The sequence below is a fragment of the Ceratosolen solmsi genome, unplaced genomic scaffold, assembly GCF_000503995.2.
Source record: "Ceratosolen solmsi marchali unplaced genomic scaffold, CerSol_1.0 scaffold25, whole genome shotgun sequence".
Classification (NCBI taxonomy): Eukaryota; Metazoa; Arthropoda; class Insecta; order Hymenoptera; family Agaonidae; genus Ceratosolen; species Ceratosolen solmsi.
Window position 1 is genome coordinate 1078786 of NW_011948444.1, and position 23728 is coordinate 1102513.

The 23728-nt window shown below is 29.4% G+C and overlaps 4 protein-coding genes across 4 annotated transcripts; 2 read left to right on the forward strand and 2 right to left on the reverse strand.

Moving 5' to 3' along the window:
* Positions 1-5: 5 nt before the first annotated feature.
* On the reverse strand, positions 6-6400 carry LOC105366071 (uncharacterized). Its single transcript, XM_011504386.1, has 12 exons — positions 6328-6400; positions 6086-6258; positions 5767-6010; positions 5031-5577; positions 4613-4835; positions 4339-4532; positions 4130-4228; positions 3344-4036; positions 825-3260; positions 529-752; positions 208-436; positions 6-133 (listed from the first exon to the last, which is right to left on the reverse strand). Exons 3-12 carry the CDS (start codon positions 5841-5843, stop codon positions 80-82), a joined length of 4776 nt encoding a protein of 1591 aa, XP_011502688.1. The 5' UTR covers positions 5844-6010; positions 6086-6258; positions 6328-6400; the 3' UTR covers positions 6-79.
* Positions 6401-8643: 2243 nt separating this feature from the next.
* LOC105366034 (anillin-like protein 1) lies at positions 8644-15909 on the reverse strand. Its single transcript, XM_011504342.1, has 9 exons — positions 15759-15909; positions 15575-15683; positions 14511-14924; positions 13086-13571; positions 12171-12634; positions 11479-11715; positions 9975-10784; positions 9189-9556; positions 8644-8827 (listed from the first exon to the last, which is right to left on the reverse strand). The coding sequence occupies exons 1-9, from the start codon at positions 15804-15806 to the stop codon at positions 8698-8700; spliced, it is 3066 nt and encodes a 1021-aa protein (XP_011502644.1). The 5' UTR covers positions 15807-15909; the 3' UTR covers positions 8644-8697.
* Positions 15910-17024: 1115 nt separating this feature from the next.
* On the forward strand, positions 17025-18846 carry Nup44A (nuclear pore complex protein Nup44A). Its single transcript, XM_011504343.1, has 5 exons — positions 17025-17384; positions 17459-17615; positions 17695-17956; positions 18047-18280; positions 18445-18846. The coding sequence occupies exons 1-5, from the start codon at positions 17274-17276 to the stop codon at positions 18785-18787; spliced, it is 1107 nt and encodes a 368-aa protein (XP_011502645.1). The 5' UTR covers positions 17025-17273; the 3' UTR covers positions 18788-18846.
* A 1876-nt stretch (positions 18847-20722) lies between these two features.
* LOC105366037 (uncharacterized protein C7orf62 homolog) lies at positions 20723-23181 on the forward strand. The gene is made up of 7 exons (XM_011504344.1): positions 20723-20839; positions 20911-20976; positions 21058-21159; positions 21381-21488; positions 21591-21752; positions 21819-21987; positions 22952-23181. The coding sequence occupies exons 1-7, from the start codon at positions 20774-20776 to the stop codon at positions 23035-23037; spliced, it is 759 nt and encodes a 252-aa protein (XP_011502646.1). The 5' UTR covers positions 20723-20773; the 3' UTR covers positions 23038-23181.
* Positions 23182-23728: the final 547 nt, after the last annotated feature.

Consider the following 23728-nt stretch of genomic DNA (forward strand, 5'->3'; position numbering starts at 1 on the left):
TATTATTTTCATGATTCTAATTATTTATACTTATGCCAATTAATCATTTTTATATGTGTACAAATCTTAATGATAAGTCTTATTTATTTTTCATATAATTGCCTTTGTCAGTCTGTCCTTGAAAAGTTATACACTGAAATTATTTTGATTAATAATTAACTTTCATGTCAATTTCATAACAATTAAAAATGATATTGCGATACCAACCTGTTCATCAAGAAAATTCATCAAATCTTTCAGTTTACATTTGAATCCATTTTCTTTCAACATTGAATGTAAAGATTCTAGTGGTAGAGGTTTGTACATTAAAACTTTTGTGTATAATTCTTTGTTAGACTTGATTAGTCTAAAAAAAGCTTCTTTAATACTTAAAGTACTTTCTAATGTGGCGGTAATATAGGATCCATTGTTATGTATTTTATCTGCCCTTATTGAACTATAAGTATTAGAAAATATTTTACGAGATAATTATTTGTATTATAATAGCTGTTTTGATAGAATAAATATATTGATCGTTCCGTATCCTACCAATTATTTAATTTTGATTCATTATTTTTCGAGATATTGCTTTTAAATTTTTTTCTTAAATTTTGCTTTTTAAACAGATATTCTTCATCGCTTGAAGAATCAAAGATTGAAACTCGTTTCTGTGATAAAGCAACTGTTGGGTGCGTTTGATTGTAAATGTGATTTAACAAAAGTGTCGCTTTATTTCGAGATTGACGTTTTAATCCAAATTTCTTTAATTCCTTCTAAAAAATAAATTATATGATAATTAATAATAATATTTGGTTAAACAATTAATAATTCATTTGGATATTTACTTCTAAATCAGGTGTTTTTAATAAATTATAATTTATAGGTGGTGTTATGTTTGCTTGACTGGAGATTTGTAAAAAATTCTTATTTCGTTTTGGAGTTTCAAACGATGATGATTTTTGTAAATTACACTTTTTATATTCTTTTTCATTAAAATTACAAGTCGATACAGATTTCACTTTGAGTTTTCTAGTTTTTTCAGAAAGCTGCATAGGTAATTCAATACGTTTTTCTTGATTTGAATTAAATTTAGAAGATGGAATGCGAATTGTTTTAGAATTTTGCCTGTTTTGACACAAAATTGGCGAAGATATAATATGCGATGCATGTGACGTTTGCGATTTTATAGGCTTAGGCGAAATATAACATTGCTTATTTAATTCCCTATTAGAAATATTTGAACTTGTATTTACGTTCCATAATTCATTTTGATTAATATTTCTTTGCGAGGCGAAAGATTCATTTATATTTGCACATTTATTAAATTCTTGTTCATTAGTGTACCTAAAATCAACTGAATTAAACTCGACAATTTGTTTATTATCCGAACTTTCGAGTATTTCCAAATCAATGTCTGTTTTATTGGATTTATTTAATATATCGTCAAATATACTGTGTTCTGGGCTAGAAATAATTGATATTGGGCTTAGATTTATAATTTTATTTTGACTTGACCGATTTTCATTGTAAGTAAATTCTTGATTAGAGTCTTGACAATAAATTTTCGATGCCAGTAAAGTTTTACCCTTAGCTGGGCAAAACGTCTTTGACTGACAAAGCTTTCTAATTTCAGCATCAACATTGTCATTTTGTTGTTGTGATACCTCTAGACGATTCTCCTGTATAATTTCATTATTTTTTTGCGTTAAGTTATTTTTAGTTTCTATTATATTACATGCTAATTTATCTGAACTCAAAATTGAGTTAATAATTTTAGTCTCTTTATTGTCTTTTAAAGTAGTTGTGTTTTTTGTTGTAGATGTCGATGATTCATTGATCGTTTTATAATTAATTAAACTATCCAAATTACTATCAATATTGGATAAATTACTATTTGATAATTTCAATCCATTATTTTTTTCTTTGATGTTTTTAACTAAGTCACTTTTGTTATAGACGTTTTCTTCATTCAATATTGTTTTAAGACTTTTTTGTAATTCCCCATTATCTGAATCATAAAAAAGACTTATATCATTAGTAATAGGGCTTTGTGATAATATTGCTTTTGGAATATTGGAAGAAATATTAAAATCTAATTTATTGCGATATTTATCTATGCTGTTATTATATTTGTTTAATTTTTTATACTTTGAGTACATTGACATTCTGGTTTCATTAATAGTTGTATTTTCAAGTTCATCGTCACTCGCCGACGATGATAAAGTGGAGTTTTTAATTATGTTTGAACTACTTATTTTTGTACATTTATCACCCAAATCAATTTGGAAATTTGGATCCGAAAATTCATTTAAGTTACACATTTCATTACCATTTGAAAATCTTTTATACTTTTCAGATTCAGCATTATACTTAATCTTATTAATTTTATTTAAATTTTCTTCTTCTAATACATCATTTTCAATCATACTGATAGCTTTTTTATGTACTCGACTTTTATTTCTATCATTCAATAAATATGTAAAAGAATCATTTTGATAGTTTTTAAGGAAGGGATTTTGTTTTTTCACATTAAAGTCTGGACTATCTGTTTCAGAATCTGTATCAAAAATGCCTTTAGCATTTTTTTTATGAACTTTGTCAATAAATAAGCTTAAATTGCTTTTAAGCTTATACACATTTTGTTTATTTGATTTAAAATTATTGTCATTCGATTTTGAAGAAGTTAATGAAGCATTTATTAAACTGTTATTTTTAGTTCTTATTTCATCTAATATATCATCCGGTGGATTGCCTTTATGAACTAATTTTTTCGGTGTAATATAGTCGTTTAACTCTGATGATATATTATGCTCCGGAGATATAGCTTCAGTTATTTGATCACTTTCAGATTCATCTTTTATTAAAATAAAATGTGAAAATTTATCCGATAATCTACATTCTGGAGATGATGTTTTAATCATTTCTGAAATGATTTCATCGCAATTAATTGGAGATACTAGTGTTGGAGTTACGGCTCGATGCATATTTTCTATAGACGAAGGGCTAAAAGGTTTCTCATTTATAGGACTTGAACTGTCAATATTTTGAGACAAATTTATAGAGTTTTTTTTAATATTTTTTACTGTTTGGTTACTTTCTTGAATTTCGAAAGAGTAAATTTCTGCCTCATTTTCTGACTCAAATAAATCTGGAGATTCCGTAATTCGTCTATCAAAATCATTTTTTGCAAATGATTTAGTAATGTTATCATTTATATTTTCAGATTCTTCGGGATACATAGGTAAATCAGATTTTCTTGGGGAGTTTATTGTTTCTATTATCTATAAATGAAAATTAAAAAAAAAAAAATAATTACAGAAATATAATGATAAATTTGCTTTCACATAATATGATTTTATCTTACTTGTATTTCAGGAGAAACAGTTGTTTTAATATCGTCTATTGATACATTCGGTGAAACTTGTTTAGTATTTACATTACTCTCGCAATTATAGATGTTATCAATGTCCTCGATTTCATCAAAATCATTCAATTTTCTAGATATAATTTTGTCGTGTTGTTCATTTAAATATAAAAACAAACTTTGCACTTTATATAATTTTGCTAGTTCTTTAATTTGGAGCATCAAAGTAGCATTATCAAAAACTATTATATTTTTATGAATATCACCGCTATAGATGAATTCTAAAAATGCTAGAGCAGAAAGTTGATCATTCTTATTCCAAGATATTTTATTTTTTATATGAGGATGAGTATTTGAATCATTTGGCACTAAATCAGCCAAAATATTTCTGCATTGCGCATAGAATACTAATTTATGAGCATAAACGTATCTATTATCTTTTACTAAAATAATAATATCACTTTCAGTACTATCATTTAAAATTTCTCCCCAATTATAAGCAATGGTTGTTTTAATGTCCTGTTTTGTATATTCATTTTTAGATTTATTAATGACGAAATTATTTAGTAATTTTTTTGATTCAGTTTGATTTTTCTTATATACAATATCTTCTATTGGTTCGTATACCACTGATTTATTTGATAAAATATCTTCTTGAATATCGTTTATATCATTATATGAATATCTGCCATTCTAATATAAAGTAATATAAGACATTTGTTAAAAACCGTAATCTTAAAAACTTTACAACTACTGCGAAAAAGAATTTTATATTTGCTTACTTACACTCGATTTGTTTTCATCTGGTAAAAAATATAATTTCAATTCTTTGACATAAAAATCACATTTTCTCAATAATTTACTTTTGTCCCACAGTTTGTTGTTCTAAAAGAAAAAAAATTTCTTAATTTAATTTTAGTCTTTAGTCGCATAACTCATAAAAAGTAAAGAATCGTAATGATTTCAATTTTTCAATTCTTTTTTTTTATACTTACCACTTGCTCAATTTCTTGTAGATTTTTGTTTTTCAGAATAGTTGGTGATCTTAATTGTGAAATTAATCCTATGTTTTCTTGAGATTGTGTAATAATATCGTTATCTGTTAAAACATCAGCTATTTTCTCTGTTAATACACGATCTTTGTCTTCTTTCGATCGCGTTTCTAAAATTGTGGGCCCAAGTAATTTTTCTAATAATAATAAAAAATTATATAAAGCTTATTGTAATTAGAAAATTTAATTATCAATGATATTTCGATAATTGTTATACTTTTTTTTGATGATTTGGAAGGAATATTGGCTACTGTTTTGTTCGTTGTAAAACCAAAGCTTTGTAATGTTATTTTATCGTCTTGATCGGCCATATTTTTTAAACATTCTAATGGTACACCAGTCAATAACGCAGTGTGTTCTAATTCTTCTATTTGTTGAGCTTGATATAATGACTTTGACATTGCTAAAACAAGTTGAAGTTGTGGATCATCCCCTGTATTCTAAATAATTAAAACTATTATTTACCTATTAAATTATATCAATAAAAAATTGAAAAAAAAATAGTACAATAAAAAATAAAATAACTTTAACTAAAATCAATTAAATGCTATATTATTAGAAAATATAATCATTCAACATTGATATAAAATTAGTAATTGGTTTTTTATTTTATTTTAAAAAAGATTTAATCTTACAAAATTTTTACTGCGATAAGCTTTCTTTTTTCCTGGTAAATTCGGCATAGGTAATAATAGTCCTTTGGCTTTTTTCTCTTCTATTAATTGATCTTGTAATTGTTTAGCATTAAATAATTCTTTAAGCGAAACATTTTTTTTTTTTGCACAAGCTTTCATATGGCTAGTACACGAAGCATCATCTTGAAAAAACTTTAAACACAGAGGACATAGAATTGGTTTTTTAACTTCATTTTGATTACAAGTCGGTTGTTTGAAAAAAGAAGATTCTATCGCTGGCTGTACTATATCGGTGCTATTTTTTTCCAATTTATTATTTGGTGGATTTTTAGATTTTAAAACTTTTTTCTTAACTCGATTATCAATTTTAAATTTATTTAAAATCGATTTCTGTATCGTTCTTTTTTTAGGTGATTTAAAATCTAGCAGACTATCTTCTGCATTTGATGCACTATACTGAGCTTCCTTGTATAATAATTTATTATCAGAAATTTTTATATTCATATTATCTTCGGAGCAGTTTGGTGTATTTGCATTATCAAAGTTACTGTAAGAATTATAATACAACAGTAAACCCAGCTTGTATATGTATTATTAAATTTTTTAAATTAAAATCATACTCTAATAGACATTAAAGGGAAGTGAAATATACAACTAAATTAGAATTCTTAATATTTTAATTAACAATAAAGATTACAATATATGTCATTAAAAAGTATTTCATACTTATTCGTACCTGCTACACTTTACTTTATTTGGAGATAAATTATATTTTGACTTAATTTTAGTGGTTTTTCGTTTATCGTATTGCATTTTCTTTTAATTTATAGAATTAATTGTTCTCGTATTCTTTACGCCTCCGTGCAAGAGCTAATTTTACAACAGGATTATTCATGAAGGCACGAACATCAATATTTGCCTGAAATTCGTCGGTAGATTCTTTGCATGCAACAATTTTCTTTTGTAACCATGAAGTATATCTAGAATTATAATAATGATAAGTATCTTGTCGAGAAAACATCGGCGTAAAAGAAGATTACATAATAAGTTATTACGATATTAGAGTATATCCAGCAATAATTATACTTCCACAAGCCAAAGACCAATAACAAGAAGCTAAATTGGACGGCGTTCCTCCTAAATATCGTGGCTTTCCTTTTGAGAGATTAGTGGGATCGGGCCACATATCGAAATTTTATGTCATACTATTATTATTAAGCAAATGGACCTGTGAAAAGAAGCAAAAAACATATTTGCAATTTTTCTAACAATCCACATTTTCATCTCCAATACTCACGTGTATATTAAAATTGTACGTATGTATCAATTTGCAGTGCTATTGTACGCAGTCAATATCAATAAAAAAAAATTGTCTAAATTTTTGGTTAGCAAAGGCAAATTTTTAGTGATCGCAGCTAAAGGTTAATCTTCAATAATTCGTAAGTTTATTCTTGTGGTTAGCAAGATTGCGAGGTAAGCAAACGAGTACGCCCATTGGTACTTATAAATACCTGCAATTTCGGTATGGAGTTTTGGAAAAGTTTTATTAACAGTACAAATATATGTAATATGATATATCGATCGCATGGGTGTGTTATGGGGAAATCTATAGGTTATCGTTGATTCATAATAAATGAGTAATAAAGTGCTTTAAAGGTTTTTCAAGAAGAAATTATAAAATCATTTTCAATACGTTAAGAACGGAGAGCGATTAGGGAATTTAGCATAGTTTCTTTCACTCTCCGATCCATATACTTAAGAAACTATAAAAGTTTCACATATTTCTGGATTAAAGTTAAATTTATTGATTAAAATCACCTTTATGCTTATATTTTCATTTAACTATTGAATTACTTAATATTCGTGCTTGCGATTAAATAGTGTTTTTTTTTTATCGTGGTGCTTTACATTTCAAGAAAAACCAATGAAAAAGAGAAGAGTTTTTGGGACGTTGAGACTCAATGGGAGTTGAGCTCGTTTGCGCATGCTCGTGAATTGGTGAATTATCCACTTTTTCTGCTTCGAGTGGCAATAATGTCGTTGGTATTTACAAACACAACGGCCCATAAATATAAAGCTCTGGGCTGAAGTTGTACGTTAAAAATTAACAAAGTATTTGGTACATAGCGCTCGTCAAAGAAAATATTTCTTCTAATCTAAATAAAGTTATGATTTTTAATATTTATTAAATTTTGCACACAGTATACAGCTGCGTATGAAATATTCAAAAAGCAGTTGAGATGTCTTGATTTCCATGTCAATTAAACGGAAATGTTACCACAATATGTCGTAAATTTGACGGACGACAGTTGTATTTCTCATATTAATTTATGGTGCATTTGCAGCTGATGGCTCGATGGCTTGGGTAAAGCAAGAGTTTAAAAAAATATTTTTTCATATCAGCTTCTATTAATTTTTATTACATTATAGCTTTCCACTTCGTATTGCGAGTGATAATATTATAGTATAAACAGATTACGATGATCAAATTAGAATTTACTATAATTAACTTTGTAAATAATATATAAGTGAAGGAATGCGTTTTTTTTTTTTTTTTTTTTTTTAATATTATTTATTCGATCGCGAGTAGGACCGTTTAAAAAGTGGAATTGCTGGGACGAGGTAGCGACAGATTCTGGGAAAATCATTTGTCGATCCAAAGTTATAACGCGTACGGAGTAGTAAGCAAATAGTAGAGAGAAAATGTCTTTATATCGATTGTTCAACATATTATAATTATGCAGCTAAAGTATCGTAAAATATCACCTCGACTTAAATAATATAATGTAATTTTAATGTTTAAATAATATAATTTAATTATAATACATAATACAATATTATATAATATTTCAATAATTGTAGTTTTATTAGGTGATTTATTATTAAGAAATTTATAAATTGATATTTATGAATCATATATAGATATTTGGTTGTATAAGTTTTTACGTAGTTGACAATTCAAATTTCTTTGAAGATTGTTGGTAAATAATCATCGTAAATTATCAGTGTAAAGTGTTAGGGGATGATAATATGAAGGAATAATACATTGAATAATTGAATAAAATGCAATTTATTTCACCTTATCATAGAATTGTGTAAATTGAATGTAAATGCTTTATTTCAGTAAGACGATATTCCATTTTTCGGCACAGAAAGTAATAAAAGAGTTTTATAAAAATACAGTTATTGAAGTTAAAGTAATGAATATTACTTAAATTCTACTTAAATTCTAATCAAAAGATACGATGTTGTTATGACGTCTAAGTTTAAAAATAAATATAAAAAATATTTACTTGTATTAAGAATGTAAAATTGCGTGAAAAGATTTTATCATTAAATTTCATCACTGCATGGATGTGTACATAAAATGTTTGGTCAATCTATGGGTTACATAATTGATTAAAGGATGTCCCTTTAACTATCATTTTATGTATACGTTCATTAATATATCGTAAATTAATTTTTAAATAGCAGATTAAAATACTTGATTATGCAGTATTTTTTTTTTGTTTTTGTTTTTGTCTTTCTTTTTCTTTTTCGTGCTTTATTTGCTCTTTTTTTTAATAAAAACATAATGTAATGGTTATTAAAACGTAAGATTAGTTGCATTAAATTGTGTTGAACATTTTAATCCATTGTTTGTTTATAAAAAGTGGCTGGTATCCTTTTATAAATCACTGACTTCTGGTAAGGATTTTGTATTTATGATATTCCATTCACGTAAGGCAGAGACTACATGATTTAGTTTTGATTGCCACTCTATTAAATCTTGATTGGTATCGCATGATAACAAATTTCTGAAATTAAACGCAAATCTTTAAATATGCCAATATTTAACTTAAATTAGCCAATAATATACCAGTAATTAAAATTACGTAAATAAAATAGCATTCGTAAATTATAAATGAATTATTATTATTATAATAGGGAATACAATTTTTTGTTATGTTTTTTTATTTATTTAGTTTTAATGAAAGTGTGATCGCAATAATCTTTCTCCTATAATAATTCACGAATAAATAATTCTCTTACGTTAATGTCAATTTAGCTTGAATTTAAAAAGACATATCATATAAGTAATTATATCTAATTGTATAAATAAAGATTTATTCATCAAAGGGTAAATGTAAAAAGGCAAACATTAAAAGTCCAATTTACCTGAGGATTGTGCAGGTGGAGTGACACTCGACGAGAATACTGTCTCGATCAATAGCGTTTCGTCTTCTGATCGTCTCGACGAGAAGTGTCCGTGTCCTGGCGCACAAGCTCCGATCGATGAGGCCGATGTGCCTGGACACGCAGTTCACAAGGTCGATCGCGTAGAGCGGCGGCTTGCAGCCCTGTTCGCGCGGGTAATTCCAGAAGAGGAGGTTGTGACCTTCGAGGACGCACCAGCGTCGGTTCCAGGCGGCGAGGCCGCCCGCCTCGTCTCCGTGAGTCAGGAAGCCGGCATGGAGGGTGGATAGTTGTAGCCTGCACGAGAGACTCAGGTCTATCGTCCCTTGAAGCACGGACTTTGTTGGGACCTGGGATGAACGTACGAGGCGTAGATTTTTAAATTTTTTGACACATTCGGTACATGGAAATTGTCCGGCAAATTGTATTATTACGAGCTTCCGTTATTCCGACTAGAAATTAAACAAGTTTTTTTTTTTTTTTTTTTTTTTGTAATAAGCTGGAAATTTAACAATCATTTTTTACATTTGTCATGCGGGAGTCACCTAGTCGGCGCCGGTGTAGCACGAAAACTTATAATTAGGTAAAAGTTTTTTCATTTATGCTTGCACTCTGAAATGAAAAAACAAAGCTGTTGTTGATTACGATATTATTTAATCACAAGTATTTTAAAGCTTTGGCTGAATAGATATTGAAAGTTGTGAAATTTGAAATTAAGTCGAGGAGGGAACCGCTTGATAGAGAAAACACATAAGGAATTCTTCTCACTCTGGTTAGAGGCCATGGCGATGAGAGACTGAGATCTTGAAGAACAAAGTCGATGCTGCCACACATGACGAAGGCTGATTCTTTGACGCCCGAGAACCTGATTTCGTATTGCTTCGGAGATATCGCGGACTTTTTTTTTTCAGCTCTCCAGCTTCTTTTCAGCAGCTTCTTCGATATGGGACAGGATGAGTTTTTAGTCCCGGCGATACTCTGCGTTATGTGGTATTTGTCTTCGTGATTGTAGAGTATCTGCTGGAGTTTGAGGCTGTAGACCCTGAGGGAGAGGCGAAAGTCAGGCTTGAGGCTGGGAATCAAGAGCTGCCCGGGGAAATAAAGACGTGGACTCGAAATAGGACAGGCGACGGCGTGGGTCGCCCAGACAGTCAGGCCCTCGCTTATGACAACGACGAACCATTCGACGATATCGCCGTTCTGACGCTCCCGCCTCAGGACGTCCTCGCGCAGCTGAAGGCTTAGCTCCTTTAGGATAACTTCGGCGCGTTCGCGGCAAGGTTCGATGTCGCACGTTTGACCGATCATCCGACGAATCTCCTCGAGGGCGGCTTTCTTACGCAGACTCGCTAGGACGAGAAGCCGCTCAGACTCTACTCGCTCGGAGCTCGCTATGAATTCTCGCATAGAGTTGCAAAGCTCGAGAGCTTTGCTCGCTTGATAAATTAGTGTCTGCTGAAGTTCGACCTCGTCCAGTAATTTCTTCACATTGTCTCGCAGTTCAGGGTTCACGTTGCTCGGCAGGATTTCCTGATTGCACATTGACTTTGTCTCATCCTTTACGCTTCCTCGGAATTTCTGTAGTTTTTCAAATTTATTGATTTGATTCATGATTTTCTTATATACTTTTTATTATTTGCTTATCGTAATTCTTAATCTATGTTTATTTCGGGTAAAATTGGTCAATACTTATCAATATAATATTGGATTGAGATTACAATGAAATTACAAAATGAGATTACAAAATGTATTATCATCAACTATTTAAGAGTAATTTCAAATGTATTAAATTCGATAATTAAAAAAAAATTAATTCGTTTAAATTGTTTTTTTTTAATTTATATTATTCATTAATATATTGTTCTAGTAAACATTGTTAATTTTAGAGATTATAATTTCATTTTAAATATGTGTGTGTGTGCGCGCGTGCGTGCGTGCGTGCGTGCGTGTGTGTGTGTGTGTATGAGCAATATTGTTATTGTTAAATAGTAGAGCTAAATAGTGGAGCTGAATGGTAAAAAAAAAAAACATTGGCATATTGGAACGAATGAAAATATTTACTTCTTAGCTCAAAGAATTCGACGAATTAGAATGAACGACACTGATAATGAATACTCTGTAAATGGACTACACACAAATACAAATAGTGATTGTAAAAATATTGAATAATTTATTGCAGTATGGGCATCGATAAAATGCATTTATAAAAATTATACGCTTAAACAGTTGGCGCAAAGGATTAAATAAATAATTAAATATGATAAAAGCAAACCTTTTTTATTCTTTGTGTGAGGGTCTTATATATCGAAAGTGTCCTGTTTAAAGTACTTGAGTGCTTTGGTTGATCAGTTGTCGGTATTCTCATCACTTTTTTCCTTTCAGTCATATTTTGCATTATTTCTTCAGATATAAGTTCACTGGCATTTATTTCCCTCGTGTCGGAATTAGCGTATGTAATTGTTGAATTGTAACGCTCGTCTCCAAGTGCTAACTCTAAGAAATTCTCTACCTTCGTTGTTGAATGTAAAAACATGTACATTAAAATTGAATTATAAATTATAATCCGAGGATCGAGAATTTCAATTATTTCATACGAATTTTTAGATTTTCTTTTTCTAAATAGAGACAATTGGCTCACATTAATTTTAATAATCGCTTATTTTTCAAAGAGTTTCTTTTATCCCACTAAATTTTTACTTAAACATAGTGATTTATAAATTAGACTCTTAATTTTTTAGATCTTAAGCCAATTGACATTCAATATGAAATTAGGAAATCAATGTTATAAGAACAAAGGAACTTTGAAATGTAAAGCAATTTATAAGCAACTTTCAGAATTTATTATTAATTTTTTAATATGATAATCCGGCACAGAATATGACTCGCGCGGCTAATTGGATTTACTTTTAAAAGTAATTATAAAATTGATAATTGTATTTTAATGTAATTAAGATATGTAAATACTTCGTAGGGTAGAGTCGCGTTCATGCTTTTTTGCATTTGCGTATGTAATTGTTGTTGTTGCCGTTGGTGCTGTTGTTCTTGCTGAGGATTTTCTAACGACTCGTAACCATCTGGACTCGAGGGCGTATTCGGTAGTGTTAGAGTCGATATAGAGCTTTCTTCTTGGGACCTCGGCGATGCTATTTTCCCTTCGCCGTTGTAAATCTTTCGCGTTGATTCGAGATTCGGTTTGCGACGCATAACTTTTGGTACGTGCAGATTATTTAAGATGAAACTCGCGTTTCGCTTAAGAAATGATATACCCAGTGTTCCGGACTGGCTGGATTCATGGCGATTATAATTCTTCAAATTTTTTAACTGAGAGTCTGGCATTGTCATTGGCGTAGCGAAGCTCTCTTTTTCGGCAATCGACGGCTTCTCGAAGTCATAGAAAGTTTCCGTCAAGTTAGAATTGAAGTCAGTACCTATTTATTATGATACTTATGTTTAATAACGTTGAGATTAAAGTGCTTATATTCTCTTTACTCTTATGCCTCTATATTAATGTTATATTATAATTATGATATAAAAATAATTGAATTATCAGATTAGTACTTATATCTCACGCGGTTATATTTTGATAATTTCATTTTTTAAGCAAATTTCCTATTAATATTTTGACCAATAGTCAATCTTCTTATTTATTGATCTAATGGTAATGTAAGCGCGTCGATTGTGTAAAATTTGGCGCAGTTACTTTAAATCGATAATGGAAACATGTTTATGAATAGTTCTTGCATCAATACTAGACATTCATGATTAAGTTAATTGATAATTAAGCACTATGGCTATGATAAACATGTGAAAAGAAAAACAAAAGAAAAAAAAATTAAGCTAAATATTTCGACTTATTAAATAATTATCACGGGTAATTACCAGGCATATTGTCGTTCTTCTCACCATCGTTCACGTAATAAAGATTATCGGATGAAAAATTGTTGGACATTCTTTTGACGAGTGATAAATTCGGGTACATCCTCTTTGGAGTTTCCACTATGATTTGCTGTGACTGCTGTGACTGTTGCGAAACATCATTCGATTGAAAATCTAGTTTTTCCATCTCCCGATCGAGTTCCTTCATGTCTTCTGACATTAAAGAAGTCGTCAGAGATTCGTCTGGATTTTCGAGCTGAAGGCCTTTGAAGGTTTCTTGAATAAACGTCATATCGGATGCTCGACGCCGATTTGAAACTCTGGGCTCCGCGCTCACGCGCTCTACTTTCACCACTTCCGGCTCAAGGATTTCCAGAACTCGAGCACCGAAGAATAGATCCGGACCTCTGTGCTGCAACTGTCCATTCATCTCCTCAAATTCATCCTCGTACTTTTCGCTGACGATATGTTGAGTGCAAGCATTCAACTCTGAAAAATAACGATGACGTATTAGTAAATATAGAGTACCGACGTGAGTACTCGTTAACATTAAATGTGTTTAAACGAGTATTGACGTCGATTTAACATTTGCTCTTTTAACACCGGCTCACTTATATTTTAAGTTTTATAAACAAATATTTAAAGTAGTTAAAATCTATTTAGCCGTCGTACAACACGAATCTAGTAAAATTATATACATGTAAGTTGAAATTGTTAATTGTGCAATTATTAATTGTGCAATACAATTTCTTTTAATAATGAGTCATTGTTGCTTTATTTCTTTTTCTGATCGAGTGTTAAATACTGAATTGTCCGCGATAGCGCAATTATATAATCACGATGATGCACAAAATTAAAACAATGTGAAACAATTGGTAAAAATCTAAAGTATAAAATAACGCATGAGAAAAAAGTAGTTGAAGGGAAAAGGGTGGCAAGAATTTTAATATAGAATTTAACGATGAAAGTTTCGTTTGTAAAAGTTATAAATACGAAGAAATATTGTAATTCAAAGGAAATGAAAGAAGTTAAAATTAAAATATTAATAAATTATGATTCAACGAAAGCTTCTGCAAATGTCCTTGAACTTTTCGAAGTCTAATAAATACAATAGCACAGTTTACATCCAAAACACCTAACTCCAACAGAGTAATATTAATCATAGTTTGCTTCATATTAACTTCATCATATGTGTATATATATATATATATATATATATTCATTAATAAAAAATATTAACATTGCACAAAGAAAGTAGAAGAGTAGAATTATATTACTTATGATTAATTTAATAAGAAAGTCTTAAGATAAGTCTTAAGATGCGAATCAATTGTAGACGCATAGAGTCATTCGACTATAAATATTGCGCAACTGTTGTTCCGGACGGGGTTTGTATAGATTTTATAGATCAGGACGTCGTTTTCCCACCTCCATGAGAAGCAGCTCCAAAGTACTCTCCGATCGAGAGTCTTGTCCCACATATCGGCTCCTGGAGCGGCTCGTCATCAGGATTTCCGCAGGAGTCGCACTCGCCGAGCAGACCTCGAGTGATTTGGCTGGGAGGATGTCGATAGTCGAGTATATGCTCCGAGTTCGTGTCTGTCGGGGACTTGTCGCAGGTGGAGCTGTCACCAGTAGAGCAAAGCTCGCGATCCGATGGTAGGGAGTCGATGCGGTAAGTCCGGGAGGACAAGTCGTTACTGAATCCGTGCCTCGAGTTTTCGGGCCGTCTCGTTGGTTCCAAGTTGCCTTCCTCAGCCTCCTTGTACATGGTGATGCTCTCGCTCGTGTTTGCGAACTCCTTCTCGAACGGATTACCCTCGTAATGAAAGTCCGAAGGCGCTACGTATGGCAAAGCCTTGTTACACATGCTCACTCATCAACCTTTCGTTCTATTGACTCGCTCACTTATATTTTTATTTACTTTGCGGCACTTTCCCAGCCCATTTAAACAGCCAATAAAATTGTTTTTCTCTATTTTCATTACCGGGCGCGAGAAATTAAGGCTTCTATTGAATTTGTTGGATGCCGTGCCGCGCATTTACAATTTATTCTTGCTTTTAACCATAGCACACCGCCCACGTTCAAATTATTTTGTCATTTTTGCAATTTTTCAACTCTTTATGTATGTCAATTAGTAGAAATGGCACAGTCGATAATTATTATAACGAGCCAACGTTGGATATGATAAATATAATGGCAGTTACGTTGCAATGCGTACTTAATCATTACTTTTCAAATTACGCGAATGGGCTTTATTATTTATGGCTGCCGATCGTCGCTCTTCACTTTCTCGCGTTTTCAAAGCTCAATTCGATAGGACATTAACGTTTCATATTTTCAATTAATAAATTGTATTCTGTAAGCATAAAATATATTTTGTCACGAGAGGCTAAAATTAATATAATTGTTATTGGAAATGCAATTACTTTGCAAATGCAAATACTAGTTGTAAGGAGGAATTTGATGATGATTGGAAAAATGTTACTTACGCGTTATGTTACTTTTATTTATCGCTCTCATGATACTCAATCGTCTTCGTAAACTTTTCGAATAATACTGAGATGATTGGCCGTGTTCCTTTTTTCGGTCCAACATACGCTGCATAATGAAATTGTATTGAATTTTTATGGGAAATCTTGTAAACAATGATTTCTGGCTAATTTATGAATATACCTTTGCATATTGATCGCCTTTATCTGTTACGTCTTCCCTTCTATCCATTCTAGTTTCAATGCACGTCGCTTTTGTCAAATTAAAATATTTACCTGAAAATAAAATTTTCATACATACACTAATACATCTTTCATAACTGTTTGAACTTCATTATAATTATACACTTTCTTCTAATCGGCTTAACATATGCTAAATCTAATTAAAATATAATGGAGTAATTTACTTTAGGATTGAATTTATAAGTAACGAATTTTATAATTAATTAATCGTGCATAAATCGATGTTTCTGAATTGTAAAATTTTTTTTTTTATCTTTATTTAAAAAATTCTAATATATTTAAAAATATTTTCATTTTTCAATTTTGTCTACTTAATGCCTTGATAAATTCACTGATGTTTTTGTTTACGTTACTTTACGTGCATATTCCCCCACATAGTAAACACTCCTGTAGTTATTATAGAATATAAAAACAGGAAAATTTAATATTTGCACTAATATTCATTTATTAGTTCATGGAACATTGAAATTACTAGTAATAATAATTTAAGCTATTGAATTTTTAATTAATATGCTGCTTAAATTTGTTATACAAATTCGTTTGTTTAATTTACAAAAAAAAAACACAAAAAATGATGATCGATCTCAACTCTTAAGCACTCGAACACAATCTAAAAGCAGAGATAATATATATGATATGACTCTAGATGAAATTAAAGAAAACAAATTTATTGGTCATTGTAAATTCTATTTATTTGTGAAGGTTTATGAGAATTTGTTAATTTTCCGAGAACTCGGTGTCAGGTAAGTTCTTGAACGGTAGTATTGTTTTGATCAATTGTTAGCTTATTTTAGCAAATGAATTAAAACGAATTAAACTTTGAAACAGATAATTATATGTTTTATCGTCAATAAACGTATTATTATATTTAATATTTACATTATATTATCATTATATATATATATATATATATATATATATGTGCATATATATCACTAATATCAATTGACATTTTTTAAATTATAGACAGATGATATAAACATGAAATTAAATGAGAATAATACAAAAATTTTAAACTACTATAGATTAAAGGAAATACTAGGTCATGCTTTAACGCGTAATTAATCGTTTGAATATTCTTTATTTTGACTCTTGGATTATATAAGCAAAGCAGAAAATATATAATGGCATAAAAACATTAATAATAAAAATATTAATAGTATTAATGCTTCGCAGTTAAGATAAGATTAATAATGCAGGGAATGTCAAATTTTATCATATATTATGATGTCCAATATGTAACGATTTAAAAAGCTTTAATTACATTTGCACACAGGACATTTTATATATGGAGTAGGTTAATTTGGCGCGCACCGGTGCGCATTTTATATGGCATTTTCTCGCGTAATCGTCGATTATAACCTAAAAAGTGAAAATTAAAAAAAAAATATTGAATCTGTTTATCATTTATATTCTTTATGATAGCGATTTGAAAGAAAGAAAAGAGTTAGCGACGATGTTTGAAGCTCATAGTATTAATGCAGAACACAAAGATTTGATACACGATATAGCTTATGATTTTTATGGGCAGCGCATGGCCACATGCTCCAGCGATCAATTTGTAAAGGTAAAACATTAAGCATGCGAACTGTATTTGAATGTTAATTGTTAGAAAACAAAATTTATAACGCTATAACGCAGGTTTGGGACGAAGACGAACATGAAAATTGGCATTTAACTGCATCATGGAAAGCGCACAGTGGATCTGTGTGGAAAGTTACTTGGGCACATCCGGAGTTTGGACAAGTTTTGGCTACTTGTTCGTTTGATCGGACAGCCGCAGTCTGGGAAGAAATTAGTAATCCTTCATTATAATTGTTCAGCTAGATGAATTTATTATAGGCGTTTTTAGTAAAGTGATAATAATGCTTGTGTAGTTGGAGAAGGATCGGGACCGGGTGAAAGAGGAATGAGGCATTGGATACGCAGGACAAATTTGGTTGATTCAAGAACATCGGTTACGGATGTGAAATTTGCCCCAAAGACGCTGGGCCTATTATTAGCAACGTGTAGTTCAGACGGGGTAATTAGGATATACGAGGCACCGGATGTCATGAATTTAAGTCAATGGACATTGCAACATGACATTAGTTGTAAACTTGCATGCAGCTGTTTAGCCTGGAATCCATCACTTTCAAGGTTTTCTTCAAAATCTTTATTTTCCATCTTTACTTCGAAGCTAAATCGAGTAAAATTTTATTTAATAATGTTTATTATATTATTAATTAGACTTCATCCACCGATGATAGCCGTTGGAAGCGACGATAGCAATTCATCGAGCGGAGGCAAAGTATTTATATACGAATATGCTGAGAATAGCAGGCGTTGGGCAAAAACAGAAACCATATCCAGTGTCACAGACGCCGTACACGATATATCGTTTGCACCAAATTTAGGACGAAGCTATCATACTTTAGCAATTGCAACGAAAGATGTACGAATATTATCATTGAAGCCACTGATGTAAGTTGTTGTATAAGTTTAATAATTTTTTTTGTTGCGCACGTGGTGTACGAAAATAATGATAGGTCAGCATTGAATCGATATAACGGTTAAATAATACGAAACCATAAAATTTAATCCTGCAAATAGATTAATCCATTGATTCGTGATTTGAATGTGTTTAGAGAATCTGCTCAAACTGGATTGTCAAGGTTTGAGATAACAACGATAGCGCAGTTCGATGATCACTATTGTACGGTATGGAGAGTTTGTTGGAATATAATGGGAACGATACTGGCCAGTTCTGGGGATGACGGCTGTGTGAGATTGTGGAAAGATAATTATATCAACAATTGGAAATGCGTTGCTGTATTAAAAGGCGATGGAACCTCTGCTCAAAGTGCAGAAAATGCTGTATCTACACCTCCAAATTCAAGTCATAATTTAGGCGCTCAGCAGCCTCTTTCAACGACAAGGTACTACAAACTGGGTTCCATCAGCCATCCAAATCAAGTGCCTTGGCACTGATAATAATAATAATAATAATAATAATAATAATAATAATAATAATAATAATAATAATAATAATAATAATAATAATAATAGTAATAATAGTAATAACAACAATAATAATAATAATAATAATAACAACAATAGTAATAATAATAGTAATAATAAAAAAAAAAAAAATAATAATAATAATAGTTCCTTTTCTCAGAGCATTTAATAGTAAAATTTCGATAACTTAAGCATCATGAAACTTGTCTGTAAAATCTTGCAAAGCTCATGGATTATAAATGCATTTTTATATAAAATACTTTGATACAAGTAAATTTGCTGAAAGTTGCATTTAACCGCACTACTTTCGTTCTCTTTCCATTCAAATAATTTAATTATTGTGGAATTTTAAATATAATATTTTTCATTAGCGATGGTAGTCACTTTATTGTACTATTAAGAAATGAATTTTTTTTCTGAAAGTCTATTTAATGGAAGAATTATGTATGTGCCCAGAATATGAAATATATGAGTGTTCTAATGAAATTTTTAAATTTGTAATTTATTTTTGTGAAGAAATAAACGTTATTGTAATACATCCAGTCCTTTTTTTATCATTGGTTATAATTTTTCTTTTAAAAGCAATATACTCTTGATATATTTACGACGACAACTTTCTCGTTTACTTTCAGATCCGTCGATACAGCGTCTGTAAATATGGCAACGGATAAAGTTTATAATGCAGTGATGTCTTCGAGCAAATGGCAGGCCCCAGTAATTAAAGGTCGATTTAGTAAATCAGTGTGGATAGGGAATCCTAACGAAGCAGCAGCAGCACTTTCTACACCAGTTTTAGTCAGGCCGAGATGTAAAAAATAAGTTAAATTCATTTGCAATTTAATGTTGAGAAAAGCGATAATATTTAACTTTGGCGTATCTACGTGTAATGCTCCAACAATTACTAATTACTTTTAAGATATTTGTTATTTATTTAACGATTTTTTATTATACCAAAACAAAGATACTAGTAGTTGTTTTTTGCTTATATAATTCAGTTTTTATATATATATATATAGAAATTTTTTTTCTTTTTTTTTTCCCAACACTATAATCAAATATTTAGAATTTGTAGGGCAGAATCTCGAAAGTTTGTGCAATTTTAGTTGCAATTATTTTATTGTAGAAGTTCCTATGCGTAGGTGGTGAATGTAAAAAGTCTTAAAAATATTATTGTGATAAGCTTTTTTATGCATTAACAATGTAGAAATGAAGCGAATGACTGAAAAATTATAATAAGTACTTATTTTTTATCGATATAATTCATTAGATAGTTTTAGATTATTAATTTTTGCGAATAGGCTTTTATATTATTAAATTAGATTAGTTTAAAAGATTGAGTAACAATTAATTAATGAAATATCATTTAAAGGTAATTATTCCTTTTCTTTTTTTTTTGTTGTACTTAGGAAAATATCATTAACAATTAAATGCATTTATTGTGATATAGACTGTAACTCAAACGAATTAATAACTATGAACGTAAAGTGAAGGTTTATTTTGAATTTGTATATATATGTATATATATGTATATATGTGTATGTATATATATATATATATATATATATATATATATATATATATATATATATATATATATATATATTAAATTTTTTTTTTTTTTTTACAAACTAACGTTTAAGAGAATATAACAATATTTAATTTATTTGTACTTTATTACATAGATGTATAATAAAAATTTTTTCACATAACTGATTTCCTTTTTTAAAATGACTAAATTCATAATCAAATAACATAAAGCTTTCTTATGTTTCATAGTTGGCACCTTGGCTAATGCAATTCAGGGAGGTATTTGTGTTACTAAAAATTCGTATATCAATTTTTTCATTAATTAGTTAATTCACGTATTTAATTAAATATTAAGATATTTCCACCCCACGTCTTTATTTTTACACAGTCCAATTGAATTTGTCAATTGTATAAGTGGTGTAAGATATTATGGAGGAACCGAAGAGAAAAAGTTTTTTAGACAATTTGAAAGAACAGCTTAGTTTAATCAATCGCGTAAATTAATTTTGTTTATTAGGAATATCGCAATAACAATGAAATAAATAATGATGAATATTTTATTACAGTCCACACTTACGACTCGCTTTTTATACATTGGTGAATATAAAGGATCTAAAAATAATTTGCGGAAAGTAAGTTCACTCGAATAATTATATATTTGCATTGCTTAAGATTTTATTAACTCTTGAAAATATAATCTTTTGAACTAATAGAAAATGAACTTGAATGTAACAGAATTAAATGAAGAATACGGCGAAATTGTTCTTACAGGATTTCTCCTTGTGTATCCTAAATATTTTCTGCATTTGATAGAGGTTCGATTTTACACATTTGTAGCTAAAATAAATAAAATTTAAATTAAAAATCAAGTAAATAATAAATTCATATATATATATGAATATATATATATATATATATATATATATAAATTTAAATTAAAAATCAAGTAAATAATAAATTCATATATATATATATATATATAATATTTTAAAAGCCGATGTTTTATTATAATATAACAGATTATAATTACAAACAGGCATCGGAAGAAATAATTTATAGGCATTTGCAAGCGATATTTGCAGCCGATTTTCAAGAAATTCTAGGACACGTTATATCTCTGCCAACATCTTACAACATATACAAAGTACTGTATATTTTATTTAGTTTTATATCCAACTTATACATAATAATTATTTGTCGTTTATTTATATATTTTTATATATTAAATTCATATATTTTTTCATAGTTATACTTCTCCGATTGGCATTACGCATTTGCAGCAAATCCACCCGTATTATTATCTAAAATTGAACAAATCGAATTGCATGAAATACACAAACAAATTAAAAATTGCTTATTTAAAATGTATTCTTTGAGTGAATATCTAATGGACGTTGGAAATAAATCCGTAATGCTTTTCAATTTAACACGTTTGAGTAATCTTACATGAAATTACATAAAATTTGTATTATAGCGTAATAGCTTTGTCGAAATAATAAAAAATTTGGAGACAAATGCATCGGATTATTTACCGGAAGTCACAATAATCGAATATTTATTATCTATAGAAACGTCGGTGCTCAAAGACTTACGGGATTATTTGAAGGCATTTAATGACTTTCCAACCATCAATTTTTATAATGGTAATTATATTTACGTTTATAGCCCAGAGTATTGAAAGAGCACAAATTAAAGCCAATAAAGGTAAATGAAACACAATATTGTCGAATAAAAACGATCATTTATTTCAGAATATTTACAATATATCAAAACAACAGTTTTGTCGTACGTATGAACGTGATGCGCGAGGGATTGAGTGGGTTTGGGACAAAAGGGTTGTGATAGGTTGGAAAGGTTTTGGGTCTTGGTACATGAAAATTCGATGATAAAGTTTGAAAAATGTCAATGAGTAAAGTGAAGTAAATATGAAATTTTATAGATGATAAGCTGTGTACATAATCGTGTGAGAATTTTTGCCTGAAAGATTGTTATAAATTCTGATTGTAACTTCGGTGGTAATAATTACTTCATCATTTTTACATCATTCTTCTCCATTCTTTATTTATTATAATACTTTGGCGTGTGAGTTATTATTGTTTTTATTTAAATACCCGACAACAATGAAAAGTTTACTCTACTAGATAATACGTATGATGTATAGTATTGAATTTTTGAAAAGAATCTGGAAACATTAGAAAAGAAATATTTTTCGAATATGTCTGTGAATATATATATATATATATATATTTATATAGGCAAGAAAAGGATAATTATAATGTAAATTAAAATATTATTGAAATTTGATTGTGCATTTTTCGTCAATTAAATAATCACATTAATTCATTATATAATCGTTCGAGTGGTCAAATCGTACACTAATGCAAATTCGTTTTCTTAACTATTGTCGTATTAAATTCATTTAAAAGGTAAAAAGATACTTTTATTATCCTAACGAGCATTGTTCAATTATCGTTCGATGCATGATTAAATTTTCATCGTGTGCATGAAAATTGTGCATTCGCTTTGCCTATAAATAAACTACGTGTTAAAGAACTATTTATGTTTTACAATGCATCCATTGAATTAAATGATTTTCATTGTTTACAGACTGCATTTGGCCCCCACCCAGTAGTTTTGCACCCCGTGTTATTAATTACTTTGATGAGACGCAAAAACAAGTAGATCAGTTATAATGGCTGACTTTAAATATTGGTCGGTTGAAGATTAGTTAAGTATGATTTTCAATAATACTTTTTTTTTTTTTTATATTAAATTTCGTTTCAGTTCGTAGGCTCAACTAATTCATTTTCTTTTATTTTTTACTTTATTTTCCACTTAATAATACGTATAAAAATGTTTATAAATGCATTATCAAAATAAAAAGATATATAATGAAAAAGAAAAAAAATAATAATAAATAAATAAATAAAAATGAAAATGATGAAAAAAAACAACAATGAAATTGATTGAAAGTTTAATATTCGTATTAAAACGCCTTCATGAATATTAATTTACAAGATAATCAAGAAAAATTGTTTAGGAATTGGTTAAAAAAAAACGTTTAAAAATTGGAGCGAAGATTTTACAAGCAAGAAAAATGTTATATTATGAATTTTTATGATATTTAAATACTCACTAATTTTTAAGCATTCTTCCTTCAATATTCTTAAATTCCCTTTATGATTACTGGATTCTGCGCAAAATATCATTTGTAAACGGTTCACAACTGATAATTGAAATAATTTGAAAATTAATTGGCTACAGTCGCTGAAAAATGGATAGATTGATCTTAAGGAGGACTGATTTGTACACAGCTCCATTGAAATTCTAATTGAATTTTGAATCGGCAGTAACTATAATTACTTGTAATATATACATACTAAT